General features: G+C 50.9%; 1 protein-coding gene across 1 annotated transcript in view; it reads right to left on the bottom strand.

Annotated features, from left to right (window-relative positions):
- Positions 1-6702: 6702 nt before the first annotated feature.
- Tcf7 (transcription factor 7) overlaps positions 6703-21559 on the bottom strand; it is a 29373-nt gene continuing 14516 nt past the window's right edge. The window contains 8 exon segments of the mRNA XM_029560862.1: positions 6703-7020; positions 9350-9398; positions 9861-9968; positions 10076-10238; positions 10918-11037; positions 12150-12242; positions 13861-13948; positions 15011-15119. Coding sequence (XP_029416722.1) covers positions 6941-7020; positions 9350-9398; positions 9861-9968; positions 10076-10238; positions 10918-11037; positions 12150-12242; positions 13861-13948; positions 15011-15119 — 810 coding nt within the window. The 3' untranslated portion in view covers positions 6703-6940.

Here is a 21559-nt window from a genome sequence, read left to right as displayed (position 1 = left end):
GTGAGCAGTTGCTTTTGTGGATGTAAATGTGTCTCTTCACTTATATAAGATGGAAGCCAGAGATGGTGGCACACATCTTTAATCCCAGCACTCAGAGGCAGTGGCAGGCAGATCTCTTTGAGTTTGAGGCCAGCCTGGTGTAAGTTCCAAGCTAGCAGGGGCTACAGGGGGAGACCCTGTCTCAAAAAACCAAACACAGGCACACACCAAAAAACCCCCCAAGACTCACCACATGTTCAATGGGTTTAAATTCGCTGGCCTTTTTTTTTTTTTTTTTTTTTTGAGATAAAGATTCTTTGAAAAGATTCTTAGGCAATTTATGCCTTTGCTCACTGGAGGCTGTTAACATGTAGCCCCAACTGGCCTGGAACTCACTATGTAGACTAGGTTGGCCTTGAACTCACAGGCCTGCTTCTGCCTCCCAAGTGCTGGGTTTTGTTTTTGTTTTTTAAAAATATTTTTATTTTATGTGTATGAGTGTATTGCCTGCATGTATGTGAGTGCACCTGTGTCATGCATTGCCATGGAGGTCAGAGGAGGGCTTTGGAGTCCCCTGGAACTGGAGTTAAGGATGGTTTGTAGCTGCCATATGGGTGCTGGGAATCGAACCCGGGTCCTCTGCAAGAGCAGTCAGTGCCCTTGACCGCTGAGCCATCTCTCCAGCCCTGGGTTTTGGGTTTTTTAACATTAAAAAAAATTTTTTTTTGACAGGGTCTTTCTAGTCACAGCCCACCTGGAAGTCATGATGTGAACCAGGGTGGCCTTGATCTTCCAGAGATTCATCTGCCTCTGCCTCCCGCTGGCTGGGATAAAAGGCCTATACCACCACACCCAGCATAACATTAAAATTTTTTAAAGATTATTTTTACTTGGTGTATATGTGTGCACGCACACACCATGGTACATTTGTGGAGGTTAGAGGACAACTTCAATGGGACTTGGTTCTTTTCCTGCCACCAGGTATGCTGCAGGGATTGAACTCAGGCTGTCAGGTTTGATAGGATAAAGGAGCCTTTATACCCTGAGCCATCTTGCACCCTCCACTCCTTTTTCTTTTAAAAACAATATTTTCTTTTTTCTTTTTTTTTTTTTTGTCTTTTTGAGACAGGGTCTCCCTGTAGGCCCAGCTGGCCTGGAACTCATTACATAGACCAGGGTGGCCTCGAACTCACAGAGATCCACCTCCCTCTGCTTTCCAAGTGCTGGGACTACAGGTGAGGCATGTGCCACCTTACCTGGCCCAGTGTTTTCTTTCTAAAAGATTTTTTTTTTCTCCTCATTTATGTATATGAGGGTGTGTCGGTATATTTGCCACATGTGTGGGTGCCCACAGAGGCAGGAACAGGCTCTCAGATCCTGTGGAACTAGAGTTATGGGGCAGTTGTGAGCTGCCTGATGTAGGTGCTAGGAACTGAGCCCTGGTCCTCTGGAAGAACAGCCAGTGCCCTTAACTGCTGAGCCCTCTCTAGCCTTAGTGCTTAGTTCTTAAACACATAACTGCTCTGCCACTATTTGTGTCTTCCCCTTTATAGTAGAAAGGTTTATTTTTGCAATACTGGGGATTGAACTTAGGACCTGACACCTGCTAAACAAGCACTCGACCAGCACTTCCTGTCCTAGATAACAGTGTCATCTGCAGCCATATTACTTTCTTGTATTTTTACAGATTTTTATGTGTATGAATGTATTGCCTGCATGTGTGTAGGTGCACCTGTATCATGCAATACCCTCAGAGGTCAGAAGAGGCCGTTGGATCCCTGGAACTGGAGTTATGGATTGTTGTTACCTGCCATGTGGGTGCTGGGAATCGAACCCAGATCCTCTGCAAGAGCAGCCAGTGCTTTTTAACTGCTGAGCCTTCTTTCCAGCTCCCCCGCCCCTGTTGATCATCAGTTACTGTTAGGTGTGGCTTAGATTATCACTTGACAATAACTTCTACCTTTCAGATCTTTAAATTCTTCTTACTAGTAAAGTCCTTTATGTTGTCTACTTAATTCCATTTGTTTTCTTCTTTGAGACAGGGTCTAGCTATGTAATAGCCTAGGCTCGTAGTCTTCCTGCTTCAGCCTCCTGAGTGCTGCTGGGATGTAGATGTGCACCATCATGCCTGGCTTCCGCTTGTTTTCTATACAGAGATAGAAAACTACAACATTATGTGACTCATACCTGGTTTGTAGTCTGGTGTTGCCATCTTTAAGATGGGTTTTTATCTTTTAAACTTTCATTAAAATATAAAAATACATGCTGGGCGTAGTGGCACATGCCTTTAATCCCAGCAGGGCTTACCTTTATTTAGCAGTGCTATTCATGTACATCTGGATGGAGTGAAAGACCCCATGAAATGGGTGAGTTTAGAGCAGAACGTGAAAGGTGTAAATGTCAAAACCTCGGTTTAGAAAGTGGTTACTGATGAAGAATTAGGAAAACATTCTTCAGTACTGTCCTTTTTTGAGACAGGGTCTCGTGTTGCCCAGGCTGGCCTAGAACTCACAACTCATGTAACCAAGGATGACTTTGAACTTCTAATACTCCTAAGTGCTAGGAATACAGTAGTGCACCACCACATTTGGTTTTTATGCAGTGCTGGGGATCAAATGTAGTGTTTTGTGCATGCTAGGTAAGCACTCTTCCAGACCAGGAACTCCTTAACCTCCAGGCTTAATTTGGAAATGCCTTTTAATGTGCCAGAAAAAACGAGGAAGGTATTTGGCAGATTTGGTGATTGCCAGCTAGGATTGACGTGCAGGTATCAGTTTGATCTGTGGCATGGAAAGTGCATAGCTGCTGCCAACAATACAGTGCTGCAGTGCTTTAGTGCTGTCGCTTCCTGTGACAGAGTGAGGATCGAACCCATATTGTAGAAGAAAGTTCTAATACATTAGCTAGGTTTCACTATAAGGTTTTTTTCCAAGATTCATAAAGTTTTTAGAACAGTTGGAGAGCTGGACTAAAAGGTAGGTGATTGCAGTAATTGGGACTGGGGAAGTTAACACAATTTAGGAGCCAAAGTCTATTTGAGAGAGCAACTTTGTAGAAGTCCCTGTCAGACTTTCACTTTGTAAAAATTTTTTACATTTAAGTGTGCGTATATGCACGCTCACCTGGAGATCAGAGCACAACTTATGGGAGTCTGTTCTCTCTTTTCAGAACCAGGTGGGTTCTGAGAATTGAGCTCAGACCACCAGTCTTGGCATAGACACTTTACCTGCTGAGGCATCTTGCCAGCCCCACTTTATTTTATTCTGAGACAGGGACTTAATGTGTACCCGAGGTTGGCCTTGAACTCTCAAGTGTTGGGATTAAAAGGCTTGTTCAGCACCTAAAATGTAAAGAGTAAACACCAAGACATAAACCTGCACCCCTCCTGAGGCCCAGGCTTGTCTCCAGCCCTCTCTGTACCCGTCCTCCTGCCTCCCTCCTGAGTGTTGGAATTACAGGCATTCAGACCACTGAGGAGCACTAAGGAGAAAGTTCCGAAGAGACTGCCAGAGAGCTGACAGCCTTCCTGACCAAAAAGAAAACCCAGCTCAAGGCTGTTACTAGTTTTGGGTCTTAAATGTGAATTCTACTTTGATACATTTGCCTGGCAAGTAGGACTGGATCTGGCCTTGCTACCCTGACCTAGTGTTTTTTCCTAGAAACATACCGGAATCAATGAGTATAAAGCACGATTCTGTTCTTGTGACCTTCCTATCCCTGCTCTTGTGCTCTGACAGAGGCTAGCAATATTCCAGAGCGTGGTTAGGCCTCCACAGCCAAAAGGAACTTGAGACACAGGAGCCATTCAAAAGATAGATATAGCTTGGAAGAGTCCAGCCGTGGCTTGGAAAAGGGGTGGGGGGGAAACGCCCACCTTCAAATTTAGGAGACCTAGAAAGGCTTAATCTTGCTAGTCTGAGCCTTTACATGTCCTCAGCACAGGATGGGGCTTGGTTGCCACAGAAGAGCAATCAGACACCGTTTCCAAGAATTTGTAAGTACACCAATTGTCTTGGAATGGGTAAGAAAGCATAAGAGTATCCTGCCCTTTGGTGGCTCGGAAAACTGGGTTGGTTGAGGGTACTGGTGTGATGTTTGTATTTGAATTAGGTTGCATTTTCAAGTCATCCTCCAGTCTCAGGAATGTAGTGGTGTGATTTAGGATTTGAATTTCCTTTCTGAAGTTACACTTTGTAAAGAGCTGATCTGATTCTAATAAAGTTGCCAAAGCATCCTCCATTGTATGCCACCAGCACACCTCACCCCACTACACAAAGAGGATATTATTCATGTGCCCAGTGTACTCTTAAGTGACACAGTAGATCAGATGTAAAAACCCAACTTTGCACAAGCCCTGGTTAGAACATAGGGTTGGTTTTTTGTTTTTTCAAACAACTAGGCCAATAGAGAATTCTTTAAAATGGAACAATGTCCAGAGAAGGACTGTTGTCTTTAGTATTCTCTCCCACAGAGGTGTGAAAGTCTGGGATTGCAGTTTCCATATCCTACATTTACTTCTTAGGACAGCCTTACCATGGAGCTCAGGCTGGCCTTATATGCAGAGATTCACTCGAGACTAAAAACCATAGCACAGGATGGTGGCCCAATAGCTGTCCCTTGTAAGACATTTCTTGCCTAACACTCATCCAGTGATTGCCTGAGCTGTTGAGGTGGTTTGACACCTGTTATATTGGTAACAAGTTTCCAGAAGTTGGCTGTCCATCTACTGTTTGTCTGGTGTACACTGCACAGAAAAAGCTTGTAGATTATCATCCAACCTTTGCATGTCTTGTATGAGAATGAGATAAATAATGGAAGTTTTGGGAGGAAAGAGTGCTTGTTAAGATAGCGTTGTGTAGGATTTTTATGACATAAGGTTGTAAGATTTGAGTGCTTGTTTTCCTTGATAAGCTGAGTGACTCATGTTGGAAAGTCTGTGCAGTCTGGATGGCACTGCCAGCTTACAGATGCTCAAAGGCACTGGGGAGTAGGCTAACCTGCCTTGGCTGTAGTGGTAGAGGATTAAGAACATTAATAGTAAAGCTTAAAAAGTGAGTTTACATGCAGCATGAGCTCAGCTGTAAAGGTTGGGCCAGACCAAGTCAGACCTTGCAGGAGATGACAGTAATCCTTGGTTTCTGTAGTTTGGAAATCTTGGGAATGTTGTGTACACAGTAGGGAATAAACTCAAGTTCTCTGACTGCTAGGAAGAAAAGGAATGTGTTAGCTATGGTTAACTACAACAGCTTGTCACTCCAGTCAGGCTTTGAAAAACCCAGTAAAAAGTATCTTTATTTTCATGTTTAAAAAAGTTTTTCTATAATGCATTAGCAATACAAAAATATTTTTAACACTACATTTGTCTTTTTTTTTTTTCCAGTCTCTGTGTAGCTCTGGCAGGAACTCACTGTATAGATCAGATTGACCTCAAACTCAGAGGTCCACCTGCCTCTGCCTCTGCCTCTGGAGGGCTGGGATTAAAAGTCGTGCGCCACCATGCTCGCCAGTCTTGAACTTAAAACACTACCCTAGAATACATCATCTTTGGATTCTGAGAAACCAGTGGCTAACATGGAACTAAGGCTTTTCTGAAGGATGTATAAGGTACACAGCCCCTTTTCTTTGGATTTCAGGCTATATACAGTGAGAAGAATGCAAAAAACAAAATTAAATTAAAAAAAAAACTTTTTCAAGGCTCAGGGTTGAAGCTTGGCTCAAAGATTTTTATAGTATGTGGTGAAAACCCATGTCCACCACTAGAGGTTTTACGGGCTCTTGCCCAAGTTGTAACAGACCTGGTTCTTCCCACAGCCCCACAGAGAAACTGAAGCTGGCCTGGTCTAAATGCTGCAAGGGGGGCTCTGGCTGTCGGGACACTTGTTGCACTCTCACACCTGCCTAAGAGCTGATTTGACTGACAGGCGAAGTGAAAAGGCTCTGATTGATGGGGAAGGGTGCATACTGAGTTTGGGCCATGACTTCTTCAGACTGACTGTAGCTCCTAGTGCCTATGGCCTACCACGGCTTCTTCGGCTGGTGAGCGTCTGGGGAAAGATTTCCAAGTCATTCCAGCTACAGCTAAATGCCCCCTACCACTCACACTGCAGTAGGGTAGTCAGGTTAGTCCTGCTGCTCAGGCTGATAGATCTCAACCATTCCATTCCCTCCTCTTGCAAGCTCGTGAAAACATGGTAAGAGGCCGCTTTCTCTGGTTCAGCTTAGGAACAACAGCTGGTATTTTGTAAACAGAGCTTCTCAGTTCCCTTAGGAGAGAGAAGCATTGTTATCTTGACTTGTGACAAGAACATCTTGTTTGATAAACCAGGTCGTTCTTGGTCCATGAAGTATCTGGCATGGGGAGGGTATGGCAGGGGACTGAAGAGGCACTTGTAGAGAAGGCAGCTGAGCTCAGTCCGGTCCATCTCACCTATAGCAACAACAACAAAAAGCAAGGCCACAGGGCATCCTGCTAACAAGACATGGCTAGCAAGACAGATGATTAAAAAAAGAACAGGTGTGACTGCCATAGGCCAGAATGTCCTTAATGAGAGGACACATCTACTCAGGTCTGATCCCTACCACTTGAACAGATAGACTCAGGTTCAGACCAAAGCTGTGCAGTCTCTGAAATCTTCACTGGGCCCTTAAAAGGGCCCCTACCTGATTTCTATATACTTTGGGCCTCTTGTTGCATCCTTAGATTAGGGGTGGGCCTGTGGAGGAGGCCAGGTGTCCTGTGCATGCTAAGCTGCCTGTCTCTGAGATTCCTGTTGCTGTACTTGTGTGTTCTGGAGGGTGCTGTGGGGGGCTTGTGGGAGTCCAGGGGCTGGGAGACTGAGAGCTTCAGAGAGAACTGAGGACGTTGGTGCTGGCTCCACAGGGCTAGCAAGCACTTCTGTGGGAAAGTGGGGCAGCAGAAGATAGGATGGTGAGTCCTGGGGAGCAGGGGACCGGGGGCAGCCTAGAGCACTGTCATCGGAAGGAACGGGGCTGGGGCAGCGGCCTTCTCCGGGTAAGTACCGAATGCATTTCTTTTTCCTCCTAGGAATAGTGAAGAGAGTTATCTGTAAACAGAGGGTGAATTCATAGTCATACACCACAACCAAAAAATGGCTGTCCTTGCGCAGGCGTGGCACCTTGTCCCATGACTGGAGTATGGTCCCCTCAGCCCTGCCTGGCCCAGACATAGGACAAGTGCAGGTTCCAAAACAGCCACAAGGCGGCAGCAGGGACTTTTTGTGGGTAGACCTGTGGACAGTATGTTTTCCAGGGGAACTTCTCATCTCTTGTGGGGGTCTTTAAGCTGCTTCATGTGTGTTTGTGGGACTTCTCTTTGCATACGGCAAGAGTGACAGTGCTTGTGAACAGTCCCAGTCCTCACACCCATGTGAGTGGAAAAAGAAATCCTCAGTGACTGTTGCCCATTACTACTATAGTGCTTTCTGGGGGGTGGGTTTTTTTTGTTTTATTTAGTCTTTTAGAGACAGGGTCTCCCTGCAGCCCCAGCTGGCCTGTTAGAACTCACTATGTAGACCAGGCTGGCCTGGAACTCACAGAGATCTGCCTGCCTCTGCCTCCCAAGTGCTGGGATTAAAGACATAGCGCCGGTTTGTTTTTTCAGTGGTCTCCGGATAGTAATGGTGGCTGGCCTGCTTTTGGGAGCTTGACAGTCTTCCTGTCTCAGCCTCCTCAGTGCTGAGGTTACAGGCATGCACCACACCTGAACAGTTTGTCTTTTGAGTAGCACAGAACAGATGGAATAGGGCCTCTTGTGGGGATGGAGGTGGTTTTGTGCTGTGTGCACACCCCACACCCATTTCTTTGCTCTTTGTCCTTGGATGCCCCCCCTCAACTTCTCTAGCCTTCTGTTCTCAATAGACAGAAAATGGCAAGTCAGTGCTGCCTGGCCGTCAGAGTACTTGGAGGAGTCTCATCTTCATCATCACTTTGTTGTCTCAAGCAGGAATCCCACCTTACAGGAGAGGTGGGTGGGCCTTAATCACCTGGAGGCGGGAGCAGGGGTTCAAGCTACTTAAAGAATGATGTGTGATAGATTTGTTTCCAGGACCTAGTAGGCTTGGCTGGCACCAAAGCCATCTGCTTAAGACTGCTTTTCTTCCCTTCTAGAACATTCTGTCTCTCTCTACTTGTTCCACCTATACCATTCTCCACCAGCTATGTTCAGTGTGCACTCAGATTCTTAGGAGGCATGGGTTCCCTTTTCTCCTGGGTTTGCTGGGGGTCTGAGGGACCAAAGAAGGGACTGCAGGCCCAGCAGAACATGTGCAGTCAGGGAAGCAGCTTGAAGCGAAGGGAGAGTGATGGTGGGGACAAACCCACCTGCAGGGACCACACCAATCCGTCTGCTGGTTGAGGCCAAAGCGAGCACGACATTTCTTAGGCGAACCAGGGTCTGCTCACAGCCATGCCAGAGGGGCAGAGCAGGGCAGAGAGTGAGCAGGCAGGCAGCAGGGCAGAGCAGGGCCCAGAAAGAAGAGGTAACATCAGTGTTAGCCAGTTACAGACACCCTCCAGCCCCCACAGGCAGAATGGATCTCTCCATGGCATAGCCAGCCCCAGGGGGAGCCCTAAGACTCAGAGCAAGGTATCAGAAAAGGTGGTCACCCAGCTGGGCAAGAGTCAGTGGGAAGAATGGTGGGGTACAGAGGGGTCCTTGCACTGCTCTCCATCGCACAGGGAGCCTCTTGGAATCCTGAATCTTCTGTCTTGGGGCCATCCATTCTCTCCTGCCAACTACCTGCCTATTTTATCCAGCTTTTCCTCATTGTCAGTGCCCACTTGCCCTCTCTGACCCACATTCTCCTAAGTCAAAGGCCTTATACCTATGCTCTATACTTAGATGGAAAGGACCCATTCCTATCAGAAAGGGCTAGGGACATTTCCCTCTGTGGAGGTAGCACAGCTAAGAATGTCATGAATATGGCATCTGAATCATCAAGAGCTGGGGACAGGAGAGACCTACAGCAGAGTGGGCTCCCTGAGTTATCCATGCAGTAGAGGAATGGAGAAATCACCAGGTACCAGTCAGCAGCTGTGTGACCACTGTGGGGCCTGGACTCAGCCTCTGCCCAGATAGCCTGCTTTCCTTTTCAGCACAACTAGCCAGCATGATTTTTAGGGGGTTAGGTATGGAACCACATGATCAGTTCCTCACCAGCCTCCAGTGCAAGTAGGGCTGCAAAAGTGCCAGGGACTTGTGCTGGTCCTTCCTGGACATCGCTAAGTTGTTGCATGGAATTAAGACTTGTGAGAGGCAGACCTTGTTTCCTGGCTGAGTATTCTGCCCCTCCCTCTGGGCCAGAGCAGGGCTGCTCTTGAAATGGGAACATACTGCTGAAGCAGGCCTTACCTGCGGTGGACTCCTGATGCTTTTCCCTTGACCGCCTCTTCTTCTTTCCCTGCCAGGAACAAAAAGGATGCTCAGTTCTGGGGGGTGGACACTGGGCTGTCTGCAACCTTTTGCCCCAGGGAATTCTAAACATATATAGGCCCCTCCTACCCTGGGGTTCCTGTTTCTTGATTGTACCTGAAAGGCTACTTTCGAGCAGGTACATTTAGGGGTGCCTCCCTCTCCCAGCCTGCTCGCGTGTGTGAACAGCAATGGCAGGAGGGATTTGATTTCCAGGTCCCTTCCTTCCCTTCCCAGATGGCAGTCGCCCCATATGTGAGTGCATTCTGGAATGGAGCACTGCCTTTAGGAGTAGTTCCCCAAGCATGCCTCTTCTGAGGTAGTCAAGGAAGCCTTGGTCCCTCTATGCCCCACACCTTGTCTGTACTGTCAAGACCCTGTTGAAGTCATGGCCTGGGACATGGTAGCGTAGGCTCTCATCTATCCCTGTGGTGTGTCCCTGGCCACTCACGTAGTTATCCCGTGCCGACCAGCCTGGGTACAGCTGCATGTGCAGCTGCCTTTCTTTGCGAGCCAGCTCATAGTACTTGGCCTGCTCTTCTCGAGACAGCGCGTGCCACTGCAACAGGGAAGCGGGACGGTTGGGATGCATCAGGGAAACTCAAGGTATACCAGGGTGAACAGGGCTGGGCCCATCCCTGCCAGCTTGCCTCCCCATGGCCTCACCCTGCGGCCCAGGATCTGGTTGATGGCAGCGCTCTCTTTGAGTGTGCACTCTGCGATGACCTTGGCTCTCATCTCCTTCATGTAAAGCATGAAAGCGTTGAGGGGCTTCTTGATGGTTGGCTTCTTGGCCTCCTTCTCTGCCTTGGATTCTGCCTGTGTTTTCCTGTGGTGCACACATGCAGATTGCTTTATCTGGAAACAGTTCCCCAACCCCCACCCAGCATCGTGCAGTGACCATCACCTAATGCCATTGCTCTCTAGTGTAGGGTTTTGTAAGTGGACTCTTAACCACCCTACATGAATGAGCAGACAGCTAAGTTCCTTACGAGGCTGGTATGGCCAAATAAGAAAAGCATACAGACTCATCCCCTTTGTTCTCAGGTCCCCTCCCTCCCACCCACTCTTGCTTTAAAAAAAAAATTATTTTTATTTTATGTGTATGAGTATTGCCTGCATGTATGTGAGTGCACCCATGTTGTGCAATGCATGGATGTCAGAAGAGGGTGTCGAATTCTCCTGGTACTGGGGTTAAGGATGGTTCGTAGCTGCCATGTGGGTGCTGGGAATTGAACCCGGGGTCCTCTGCAAGAGCAGTCAGTGCTCTTAACCACTGAGCCATCTCTCCAGCCCTGCATTCCTGCTTTTGAAGACTACAAGCATAGTAATGGCCAGTGCCAGAGCCACACGAGGCTTGGCAGGCCCTCCTGGCAGTCCTCTGAGCTGCTAGGAAGCAGGCCTTGGACCTGGTGGGAGGCATATGCATCCTGGCTGAGCGTTGCTCTGTTCACCTGCCTGGTTCACACCTTCTTGTCCCCCTCCTCCCATCATGTGTTTGCACTCACAGGCCACGGTCGTAGGGCTGAAGCTCCTGCTTCCCCGAGGAAGGCACGATGGCTGGGTGAGGAATGGCAGCTGGGTGACCAGGTACACCAGATCCCAGCATCAAGGATGGGTGGGTGAACCTGGAGGCAGGAGAGCGGACACTAAAGCAGGCATTACAGGCCAGACTTTGGACACACACAAGGGTCCCTGCACAGTGCACGAGGACATGTGGAATACCCACTGGCCTGGACACAAGTACACAAAGAGAGGCAAATACCTGCACCCAGCATTGCAGACATGGCAAAAATCCACATACCTGCTCATCAGGTGGCTACTGAATAAGTCCCAAGCAGTGTTTAATCTGACCCCTTCTTATGACCTGTCCCTACCAAAAGGCTGCAGAGGCTGTGGCAGCCTGTGGACCTCCTCGCTCTCCCACTTGACTCCTCAGGCCCCTCTCCACACAATAGCCAGACTGACCTTTTAAAAGAATGCTCTGACCCACTCCAGCTCAGGAGCCCTGACTAAAATAATAAAACCCAGGCTCTTCCTTGGGGCCTGCACAGCCCTCCTGAGCAGCCACACTAATGTAACTCATCCTATCCTCCTGCCTCCCACTCCCCACACGCAGCCAGCTCTAGCTTTTCTATGTCCACCTCTCAGGAAATGTTAGCATTCCCAGGCACTTCTCCCTGACCCATCACGTCTGGCTGGGGTCTCCTTGGGGCTTGCCCATCTTCCAGCTGGCCCATTCAGTTGTTGGTGCTGTGTCCACCTCCCACCCTAAGCTGCTGAATGGCATGCCTGGCACCACGTAGGTCTGTGTCTGTCAGCATGAGCTGAATGAGGGGACTTGTGTACTCTCCCCTCCCACCTCTTTCCTGCTGTTGTGTGAAGATCACTGTACCATTTGCTGCTTGTACAGATGTGGGATCCCTGAGCAGGCAGCCTCGAGAGACCAGAGGCTAGGGACACCAAAAGGTACTGCTTCACCTTGGGCAGAGCTCAGGGGATGCCCCACCAGGGGGTATACATTGGTGTCTGGGATCCTCTGTCCAGGGTGCCCTGGGCCGAGGCCTCTTTCCCATCGCTCACTAGTTTCATTCGCAGGCACAGAGCAGCGAAAGACTCCAGACAGACAGAGGGACAAACAACTAACACAGGGTAAGCACTGGCCTGAGCATAGCCCTGTGTGGGCACTGAAGCCTGGGCAACAGGAAGCAGGAGCCTGGCTGCAGGGATGGGGACTCACCTGGGGTAGGGGGCGCCAGGGGCTGCGGTGGGGGCAGGGAAGTGCTGTCTATATCCGCAGGAAGGGGACAGGGGGTAGAGAGGAGGGCTGGGCCTGTGGTTGGGAGAGATAGCTGTTAGCCATCTGAATTCCAGCCAGACATGGGGAAGGACTTTTGTCCCTTGCATGATGGGACCTGTACATAGTGTGAGACAGGTGGATCTCTGCTGGGATCACTCCAGTGTGTGCTGCATCTGACAGCCTGTGCTCCAGTTTCAGGGTTAGAAGTGGCAGCCTTCTCTAGGACCCAGCTTAACAGCTTCCCTTGGAACCCTTCCAGCCTGCCACCTTTCCTTGACAGTTCACAGCTGATAACTGTCCCAGGGCCTTTGCACCCTCTATTGATGCTGTCTGGATTGCTCTCCTGCCCCAATATGCCTGCTTTAACCCTTTATTCTTCCGATCTTGTGACCTTTTCCCAAAAGCTCAGAGGTCCCAAGCTGAATGAGGTATCCCTCTGGGCTCCTACAGTTCCTAGTCAAGATGGTGTTAACAGTGCCCTGTAAATGTCTGGCTTTCTGCCTGGTTGCCACTAAGCAAACTTGAATTCTGACAGGGCAGGGACCTAAGGATCAGTCTGCTTCAGCAGAGTTTCACTGGCACCTAGAGTCCTGCCTGATACAGGACTCAGTGCAGAGGTCTAAAATTCCTGCTTGTCTCTTGGCAGGTCAGTCCTACCTGGGCAGATCTGAGAACATAGTGCTTCTCCCTGTGCCTACAGCCCTTCACTGGCACCTTAGTGGGAGATACCCTCTTGAGGCTCAGGTCTCCTGGTCTTTGGAGCTCCTGGTCTAAGGGACTCTTCAGGAGGCTGGCCAGAGAGTTGCATGTGTGGAACTCTGGCCTGGTCCCATCAGGCTAAGCTCCAGGTACTCCTACCCCACCTTGGTCCTGTAATCATGAGGTTAGGCCTAACTTGTATTCAGAATGGTGCTTCGTCCAAAATCTGGAAATGGAGGTGTGTACTGATTGTGGATCAGGGCAAATGAACAGCAACAGGTGGACCCAGGCTGACAGGCTTTCCTGGGAAGACAACCCTTGCTGCTGCTGGGTGCCTGCCCCATCCCAGAGGGGTTAGAGACCTGCCTAGGTCATGCCTTGGTTAATGAATAAAAAGCCAAGTGACCTGCTGAGGCCCAATTCCAGCTGAAAACAGACTGTGGCCCACAGTCATGCCTGGTCCAGCTCCAAACAGGCTCATCAGGAGCTTGGCTCAAGCAGGCGTGTAGGGACTAAGAGGGACCCTGTCTCTGCTGAGAAGGGACAAACAGCAGCAGGCACTGAAGCTACAGGAAGTCTGTCCCTGATCACCAGACAGCTAAGAGGCACTAGCCTCTTTGGTGGCTATTCACACTGTCACCTCCCTGATCAGGGTGACCTTTTCTTTCTCATATGTTGGAGAGTTCAGGTGCAGTAGGGTTGAGACCTAGGAAATAGGGAAAGCTTCCAGCTTTCCTTCCTCTTAAGTATGTCAAGCTACCTAGGGAATGCCTACAGACCAGGCAGGCACAGGGATTGCTAGCTCAGAGCTTGGGCTAGAGCTGCTGGTCAGCCCCTGGTATTTACAGAGCGGGCAGCATGGGCTCAGCGAGATGGATGGAAGTGAAACATGGGACAGTAGGTACTGTCCAACTGGCTCACTGTGCCCCTTTCCCAGCAGGCCCACACTTACCAGCTCACAGTGGGGGGGAGCTGTCCCATGCTGCCTGAGGTGAGAGAGTAGAATCCAGAGAGGTCAGGAGTCTGCAGTGGCCTGTGAACTGCAGTAGGAAGGGCCAAGTAAGTGGGCCAGCTTGACCAAGGGGTGTTACTACGGTAGAGCTTTCTACTGGGGCCTCTAAGATCACACTTCCTTTTGCTAGAGGTCCAGACATTAACTGGTTTGTTCAGACGTATCCTAGGGTGGTGACAGTGGCCTTATGACAAGCAAGGGAACCAAGGATAGAGGTGCGGGGTGACTTGCATTAGGACACTGGCTGGCCAGAGGCAGAGCTTGAAGTCACTCAGCAGCAGAACCAGACCTCACCACTCCTTGGTCCACTGCTGCTCTGTCACTGGCCTCTGCTGGGGGCTCTCTCTGTCCAGGCCCTCAGGGCAAAAAGCAGGCCTCCTGGTCTAGAGGAACCTAGCTCCACCGGCCCGGGCTGAGTCAGCAGGTTTCCCACAGCTGACAATGGTGGATTTCAGAATGACTTTGGCTGAGGCTGAGGTGAATCAGCCATCACAACCACCACTTTCCATTTTCTCACTGGGGGAGGTAAAGTCTTTTAAGTCTTACATTTACCAGTAATGCATGGCTGCTGCTCCCACATTGGCAGTGGGGGCCACCCACAGGCCTGAGTCTCCTACCTCAACCTGAAGCCTCAGTTCTGAACCTGGCACTACCTCCCTTGCCCTCAGATGCACACAATTCTTTTTTGGCTTTCTCTTTTCCTCTCCACCCCCCCCCCCCCCCCCCCCCCTCGCCGCCCTCCCTTTTCACTCACAGGGGGGTGCACTCTACCCAGGCCGGAGTCTCGGCCCGCCCTTCCGCAGGTTCGCCCCTCCCCCCCCCCCCCCCCCCCCCCCCCCCCCCCCCCCCCCTTTTCGCAGGGTCTCATTTTGTAGCCAGGGTGATCTCAAACTTGTAATTTTCCTGCCTCTTCCCCTCAGTGCTTGGGCTACAGGTACACATCACCATGCCTGGCTCCTTTCTGGCATTTTCTTTGGGCCCTGGGTGTGCAAAGCCCCAGTTATTACTGTTACAAACAGGGTCTCAGAAGCCAGGAACTTGGCCCACATGTTCTAGTCTCCATGGGCTTCTCCCCATCCCCAGCCCATACCTTGCTTCTGGCTGATGTCCGCAGGTGCAGGTGCGGGGTGTTGACTGCTGAAATGTTCGTAGAGAGGAGAGAGTTGGGGGACACCGTGTGGGGGCTGACTGGCCTTGTGCTGAAAAATGAGGAGGCTGGGTGAATGTGGAGTGCCCAGAGGGAAGAAGGCATTGGAGACGGGGAGGGGGGCATGCATGCAGGCAGAGCTGCAGTGAGATGTGGGCAACACGGGCTGTCAAAAGTGGCAAGCAGAACCCCACACGTTAGGGTAGAGGGCACCACTCCACATACCTCGTGTCCTGCAACACTGTCTTCCTGCCTCCTAGTTCCTGAGACTGTCTGTGCGGTCCCACTTTCCAATGAGCCTTATTCTTAGGGTACTCAGCATCTGTCCTGTCAGAAGTCCTTCCTGGCCTAGTCCCAGAGATGCCCTGTTTCTGTGAGGCCCAATGGCTTTTCCTCCTCCTACAGCTCTCAGACTGTCCCACCTCAGACCTAACTGGATGCACTGGCACAGGGCAGGACCCCTTAGCAGCTAACTGGAGTGTAGGGAGGTCAGGTGGGGTTTGGCTCATTCCAGGGACAACCTGCCCAGACCCTGCTCTTCTGGTTTCCTCAACACCGCAGGACTCTTGCTTTTCACATTAGTCAAATGGTTCTCAGTCAAGAAATGAGTCAGCCAGCAGGCCTGAGAAGAGGCTCCCCACACAACCCAACCACAGGTAGTCGCTGCCAGACCTACTATACTGGCCCCCGTGTATAAGTCAGGGCTCTGGGACACCTACAGCTGAGCCCATCTTCGGGGATACTGCTGTCTGGGAACACACAACTGATCACTGGCCATAGCTCAGTAGAATGACAGGAGGTTATCAAGGGCAAGTAGGAGGATGCCCCGCTTCTTGCTCCCAGCAGTGAATCTCGTTGGAATCCTTAGATCTTCCGCTTCCTCGCCTGGAAGTGAATGACGCCTAGCATAGGTCCCTTGGTACTTGGCCTTTGGGGATCCAGGGTGAGGACAGAGGCAAAGCTGGGCATGAGCCACACTGCCACTAGGGCATGTAGCCTGGTCGGGTCAGGTACTCGCAATAGCCCTGGCCTGCCATCTTTCTATGTTCCTGCCTCCAGCAATAAGCTGCATCTCCCCTTGAATTCTGGGCTACCTTGGCTTCCCTCTGTCCTAGACAATGTCCTGACAGGTGTCCATCAAGTGAGAGAGGAGTGAGCTGGGGCAGCTGTGGGATGTGTGGAAACATTTCTTTCAGGCACTGACGACCTGCCATAGCTTACAAACTCTTTACCACTGGGGCACAAACAGGCTGCTGTTTTCCCTGTCTGTCTTCCACCTCCTGTCTTTCCCCTTCTACAGAAGCCTTAGCCAAGTCTAGCCTCACTCGCTGCCTTCAGATTTTGGCTCTTGCTCTCTTTTCGGCCCAGCCAATCTTTTGCCTCATCCTTCCACAAGATGACCTCTGTCAGGCTCCCCAGTCACTTCTACGATCCTGAGCTCAGTTGTCAATTCTCAGTCATTTCCCCCATTTCTCAGCCTTGTCAGACACAACTGATTCTCTCTCTTCCATTAAGTCAAGTTCCATCACTGGCAGCTCTTCCTTGGCCCTTTGCTGATTCCCCTGTGCCCTCCTCTCCTAGGATATAGCTTTAAACAAAGAACCTGAGTTTAAGTTTCCAGCACCCATGCTGGTCAGTTCCTAACCACCTGCAACTCCATTTCCAGGGGATCCAATGCCCTCCTTTGGCCTCCATGAGCACTGCATTCTTGTGCATATACCCACAGATATATACATATATACCTAATTAACAATAAAGTTGGGTGTGGTGGCACATGTCTTTAGAGGGAGAGGTAGGTGGATCTCTCAAGTTCAAGGCCAGCCTGGTCTACAAAGTGAGACCTTGTCTCATAGAAAAAAAAAAAACTTCAGTATGATGACTCTATATTTCTGACTCCAGGCTCTGCCTCTAGGAATTCCACTCTCTGAATACCTACTCAGCTCTGCTAGGTCTACACTGCGCCATACTCCACATACCCAAATCATAACCTTTCTTCTATGTGTGGTATTGAGAATTGAACCTAGGGTCTCCCGCATTACATAAGTGTTCTACCACTGAGCTATATCCTCAGCCCTCAAATCAGAACCTTTGACTTTCTGCCCTGTCTACTGTGGTCCTCTTCCATTACTGGTGGAGCCACCTTTCCATGTCTGGAGGACCCGTTTCAGACCAGACATCTTTATGTCATTCTTGCCCCTCTCCCCTGTACATCCAATTTCTCAGCAGATTCTAATGCACTACCTCCAAAATCTAGTGATCCAACCACTTCTCTCTGACTCCTTCCCGCTCAGTCTGAGCCATCATCATGTCTCACCAGCAGCCACATCCTCCCTGCCTCCTCAACCAGGCCTCCAGCTGACAGTCTCCTTCCCTGGGGTCAAGAGCTCTGTGATTACACTAGCACCTTCCCTAATGCTTACTTAGTATGCCCAGGACACCCAGAAGTGCTTCACCTACAGAATTTTTTTTTTTTTTTTTTTTTTTGGTCTTTTGAGACAGGGTCTCCCTGTAGTCCCAGCTGGCCTGGAACTCACTATGTAGACCAGGTTGGCCTTGATCCCACAGAGATCCACCTGCCTCTGCCTCGAGAGGGCTGGGATTAAAAATGTACGCCACCATTCCCAGTCCCCCAGTGATAAGCTTTCGGGTGTGTGGTGATGTATGAGGGAAGCTGGGAGACCCAGCTGTATCTGGCTAACCTTTAACTCAGGTATCGTAGGCAAGTCTCCTTCCTTATCTGGGCTTGAAGTTTCTTTCCTTGTAAACAGAATGAAAACGTTAGTCCTACCCACCTCATCAGTCACAGATGCTGACATTTTGCTTTGTTCGAGAGTTTTGGGGAGCAACTACCTAGTGTCTAGTAAGTTTCCCAGCGATCTTTAAGGCATTTATTTTTTTTATCCTGATAGGTTCCAAGACAGTGCTAGCCCGAAGGCAAGGCTTGTGGCAGCTGAGGGCATGTCCTACTCTTTCAGAACCCTTTAGAATATTAGACTGTGACAGAAAGTATTCCACCATTCACTGCCTAAGGTCCAGCTTTGCTTCCTGACCTAGGGTGCAGCACAGGTCATGCTGGGCCTAAGAAACTTCAGTGACCTAGCTCAGCCTATAGTTGTTATGTGTGTAGCAGGGCAATGAGGTGGGGGGTAGGGGTCCTGGGGGATGGTGGGCTAGTCCTGTCTGGCAGTGTTCCCTGGGTACTGGGGGAAAGCCTCATTAAGCAGAAGTCTGCAGCCAAACCACAGAAGTGCTGGGTGGGCAAGGGTGGGGCAGACAAGCAGCCTAGCAGCTAAAGCCCAGGGAGGCCAGGGCTCCAGGGCAAGCACTGAGGGCCTGGCCAGTCCTTCCACATTTGTGTAGGCTGTTCATAACATTCCTCCTAAACCCCCACCATGCCTGGTGGTGCTAGCCAGAGGGCATGGTCTGGCACAGGGCCCCCTGCCCCCTTCAGTCAGTGGAACGTCCCGCTCCAGGGCTTCAGCACAAGGTTGTCTCAGGGCCAGACTTCCTAGACGACAGAGTGGGGTCACCTGGGGCTTGGCATGTGTACAGGGAGCCCAGTGACTCAAGTGCCACCTCCATTCTCTTTCTGAGGGTGCTTGTCCCCACCAGGCTGCAAGCACCTCAATAGCACAGCCCCTATCTCCTTACTAAGGGAGGAGACCAACACAGTAAGTGCTCAGAGCATGCTGGAATGTATGCACATGTCAGTGACTCAGCTGCAGTCTGCATGTCTCTAGCATGCACCCTAGAGCCCTGCACTTTACCAGAGCTCTGGCAGCTGCTCCTACCAGCCTGTAGCACTCCAACACCCCTGACAGCCACCCAGCTTATATGTGCCACCTACCTGGTGACCAGCTCCCTCCTGGCAGAGGTGGTCCTTCCTGTTATTGTCTCTCTCTTCCCAACCCCCACCTACTGTCCTAAAGGTGTTCCCTTCTAGGATTGTTTCTTTAGCGTCTGGCTAGAGTCTCCAGCTCCACTGCCCTAGCCTCCCATCCTCTTCAGCAGGTTGGAGTGAGGAAGGGAGCCAAGGTAGGGCCAGGTACCGGGAAATGGAAATGGGGGACTCCTGAACAGGTCTCCTCTGCTCCGGAGTCCAGTTTGGGCATGGCCAGTCTGCCCCTGGTTACCCCCTCCTAGCTGCACCCCCCCACACACACTTCCTGCAGGCTCAGGTGAAAAATAAACACAGTCGGCATTTTCCCTGCAGACCGCAGCGGTCTGCTTGCAAGGCTGTGAGCACCCTGAGAGCCCGTCACCACCAGCAGAGAAACTCCCTCGCCTCTGACGGTTGACTCTGAAAACCCCTAAGTGCTTGAGCCCCAGAACACTTTCCCAGCGAAGAAAGTTGCCATTTCCTCTGGGCTCAAGCCTGGGGGTGGGTGAGTAGTGGGACCTCCCAAGAAAGCCCTGTGGCAGGGACCGAGCCAGGAGAAGCACCCCTGCACACCTAGGATCCACAGGCTGGCACAAGCATCAGGATGTGTCCCTGAGCTCCTAGTCACTCCTCAAGCAGACATACCAGGCGGGCACAGTTACTAATCACCACCGGCAGGAGAGGAAACCAAAACACAAGGTCATACAATGAGTGGTGGAGCTCCGATGCCAACAGCTACATTGCAAAGGCCCTATGGTTACCGTAGACAGAACAGGGGCATCAGGATGCAGGGGAGGCTATACCAGCTTGATCTCCAGCTCAGGACTCAGGGTTCCCAGCAGCCTCTGGGATCTCTAGGTCAGGGCTTCTGGCTACAGGTGCCAGCTGAGCTACTGCCATCGGGAACCTACCTGATGGTGAAAGCTGGATATGGCCCCCACCCTAGCCATGTGTCCCTGCCCAGCACTGCATGCCAGCCACAGCAGCCTGCTCTTCTATCAGGTATCCAGTTCTTTCTGCCTCAGTGCCTCTGCTTACCCCTCTTCCTGCTCCAGACTCCCTTCTGCTCCATGCCAGACTGGCTTTCCCTCAGACCTAGGTCACCTCTAACCTGGATGGGAGTCCACCAGCCTGGCAAGCAGCTGCCTAGGTGTCCTAGAGGGCTAACTATCTCTGTCTTTCCAGGTTCTGTACTTAGGGGTCATTTCCTGAAGACCTGGGGAATGAAGGCCTGGAGAATCTAAATTTTCTGCATCTCCCCTTTTGCCACTGTATTCACTGAAGGAACTAAAGTTGGGTATTCAGGCCTTTAGCGGTGTGGGATGCAGGGACCCAGCTGAGCCAGTGTTCAGGGAGAACACAGCAGCACTGGGTTAAGGATGGGGCTGGACACAGGGTCACAGTACACAGGTTTGGAGGCTCAGAGGAGTTGGGGCCATTTTAAGGTCAAGGGATAGCCCACCTGGCATCTGAGACCCCTTGGCCTCTTCCCACGACCGCTCCTGCCTATGGTGCTTTGGAAGTGAGAATGATCAGGAAGTCAAAATAGACCTGCCACTCATTCAGAGTGCCTTCGTGCTACCTTGTAAAGGTACACTTGTGGACAGACCCTAGACCCACACCAGGGAACCTGTCTTGGGGACAGACCGGTTCATCTTCAGCATCCCTAACAAGCCCACTCAAAAATTTCCCTTCAGTTCTCACTTCCCTTCCATACAGTCAGACAGGTGATCAGTCCCCCTACGGCAGGGCTTAGAGTCACCACCAAGCACCAATGATGCTTATGTGCATAAGAGTCTGGCTAGCTGCTAAATAGGATGTTCCCTAGGGCATAAGCCCATAAGAATGAACTTCCCAGGATGTGGATCCCCTAGACCTTCTGAATGAAGTCACCTAGGCCTGGATTTGCAGGTTTCCTCAGACCCTCCTCTGCAGACACACTCCAGCCAGGCTAAGAGGAACAGTCTGGAAGACTGTTCGTACCCTTTTATCCACAGCTTCTGCCTTGAGCCCTGCTGCCCAGGACAGAGTGCTCTCCAAAGGACAACAACTCGCAAGCTTCTCACCCACAGCACTGTGGACACCCTGTGCCAGACACCCACCACAGAACACAGGGCCGTGGCTGCAGGGCCAGCTGAACTGGAAGGGCTAGGGGATAGCTGGGCCACACCCTGGACCAGGAGGCTTCAGTCCTACCTGCTGGCAACACGACTTCTGCCACGGTTGCAAAGCCCTGCCAAGTACGTGTGGCTAGTCTACCAAGCCTGGCCTTGACATCAGATAACGGGGCCTCCTCACCAGAGGTGAGGACCAGAGTCCCTGCACGAAGCCTTTGGCAAACCACAGGCCTCTCCACCCAGCCCAGCCCTGAGGCACCCTCAGAAGAAGCTGAGCCCCAAGCTGAGTGGCCTGGCCCATGGCTTCTCGTGGTTTCTATGCATTCTGTCTACTAGCGTTTTCCTTCCTCCTCTTTAGGGTGAACGCCCCTCAGGACAGGATGTTTTTAGAGGAAAATATAAGCTTCCGGGAGCTGCTGCAGCTGAGCTGCTGGTTGACACTACCAACACCCTGTGTGGGGACTCTGCAGCAGCCTGGGGCTGGGCATGCCGCAA

Source organism: Nannospalax galili, unplaced genomic scaffold (assembly GCF_000622305.1).
Source record: "Nannospalax galili isolate Female #2095 unplaced genomic scaffold, S.galili_v1.0 scaffold970, whole genome shotgun sequence".
Lineage (NCBI taxonomy): Eukaryota > Metazoa > Chordata > Mammalia > Rodentia > Spalacidae > Nannospalax > Nannospalax galili.
Note: the sequence above shows the minus strand (reverse complement) of the source record. Positions and strands in the feature narration are given on the sequence as shown.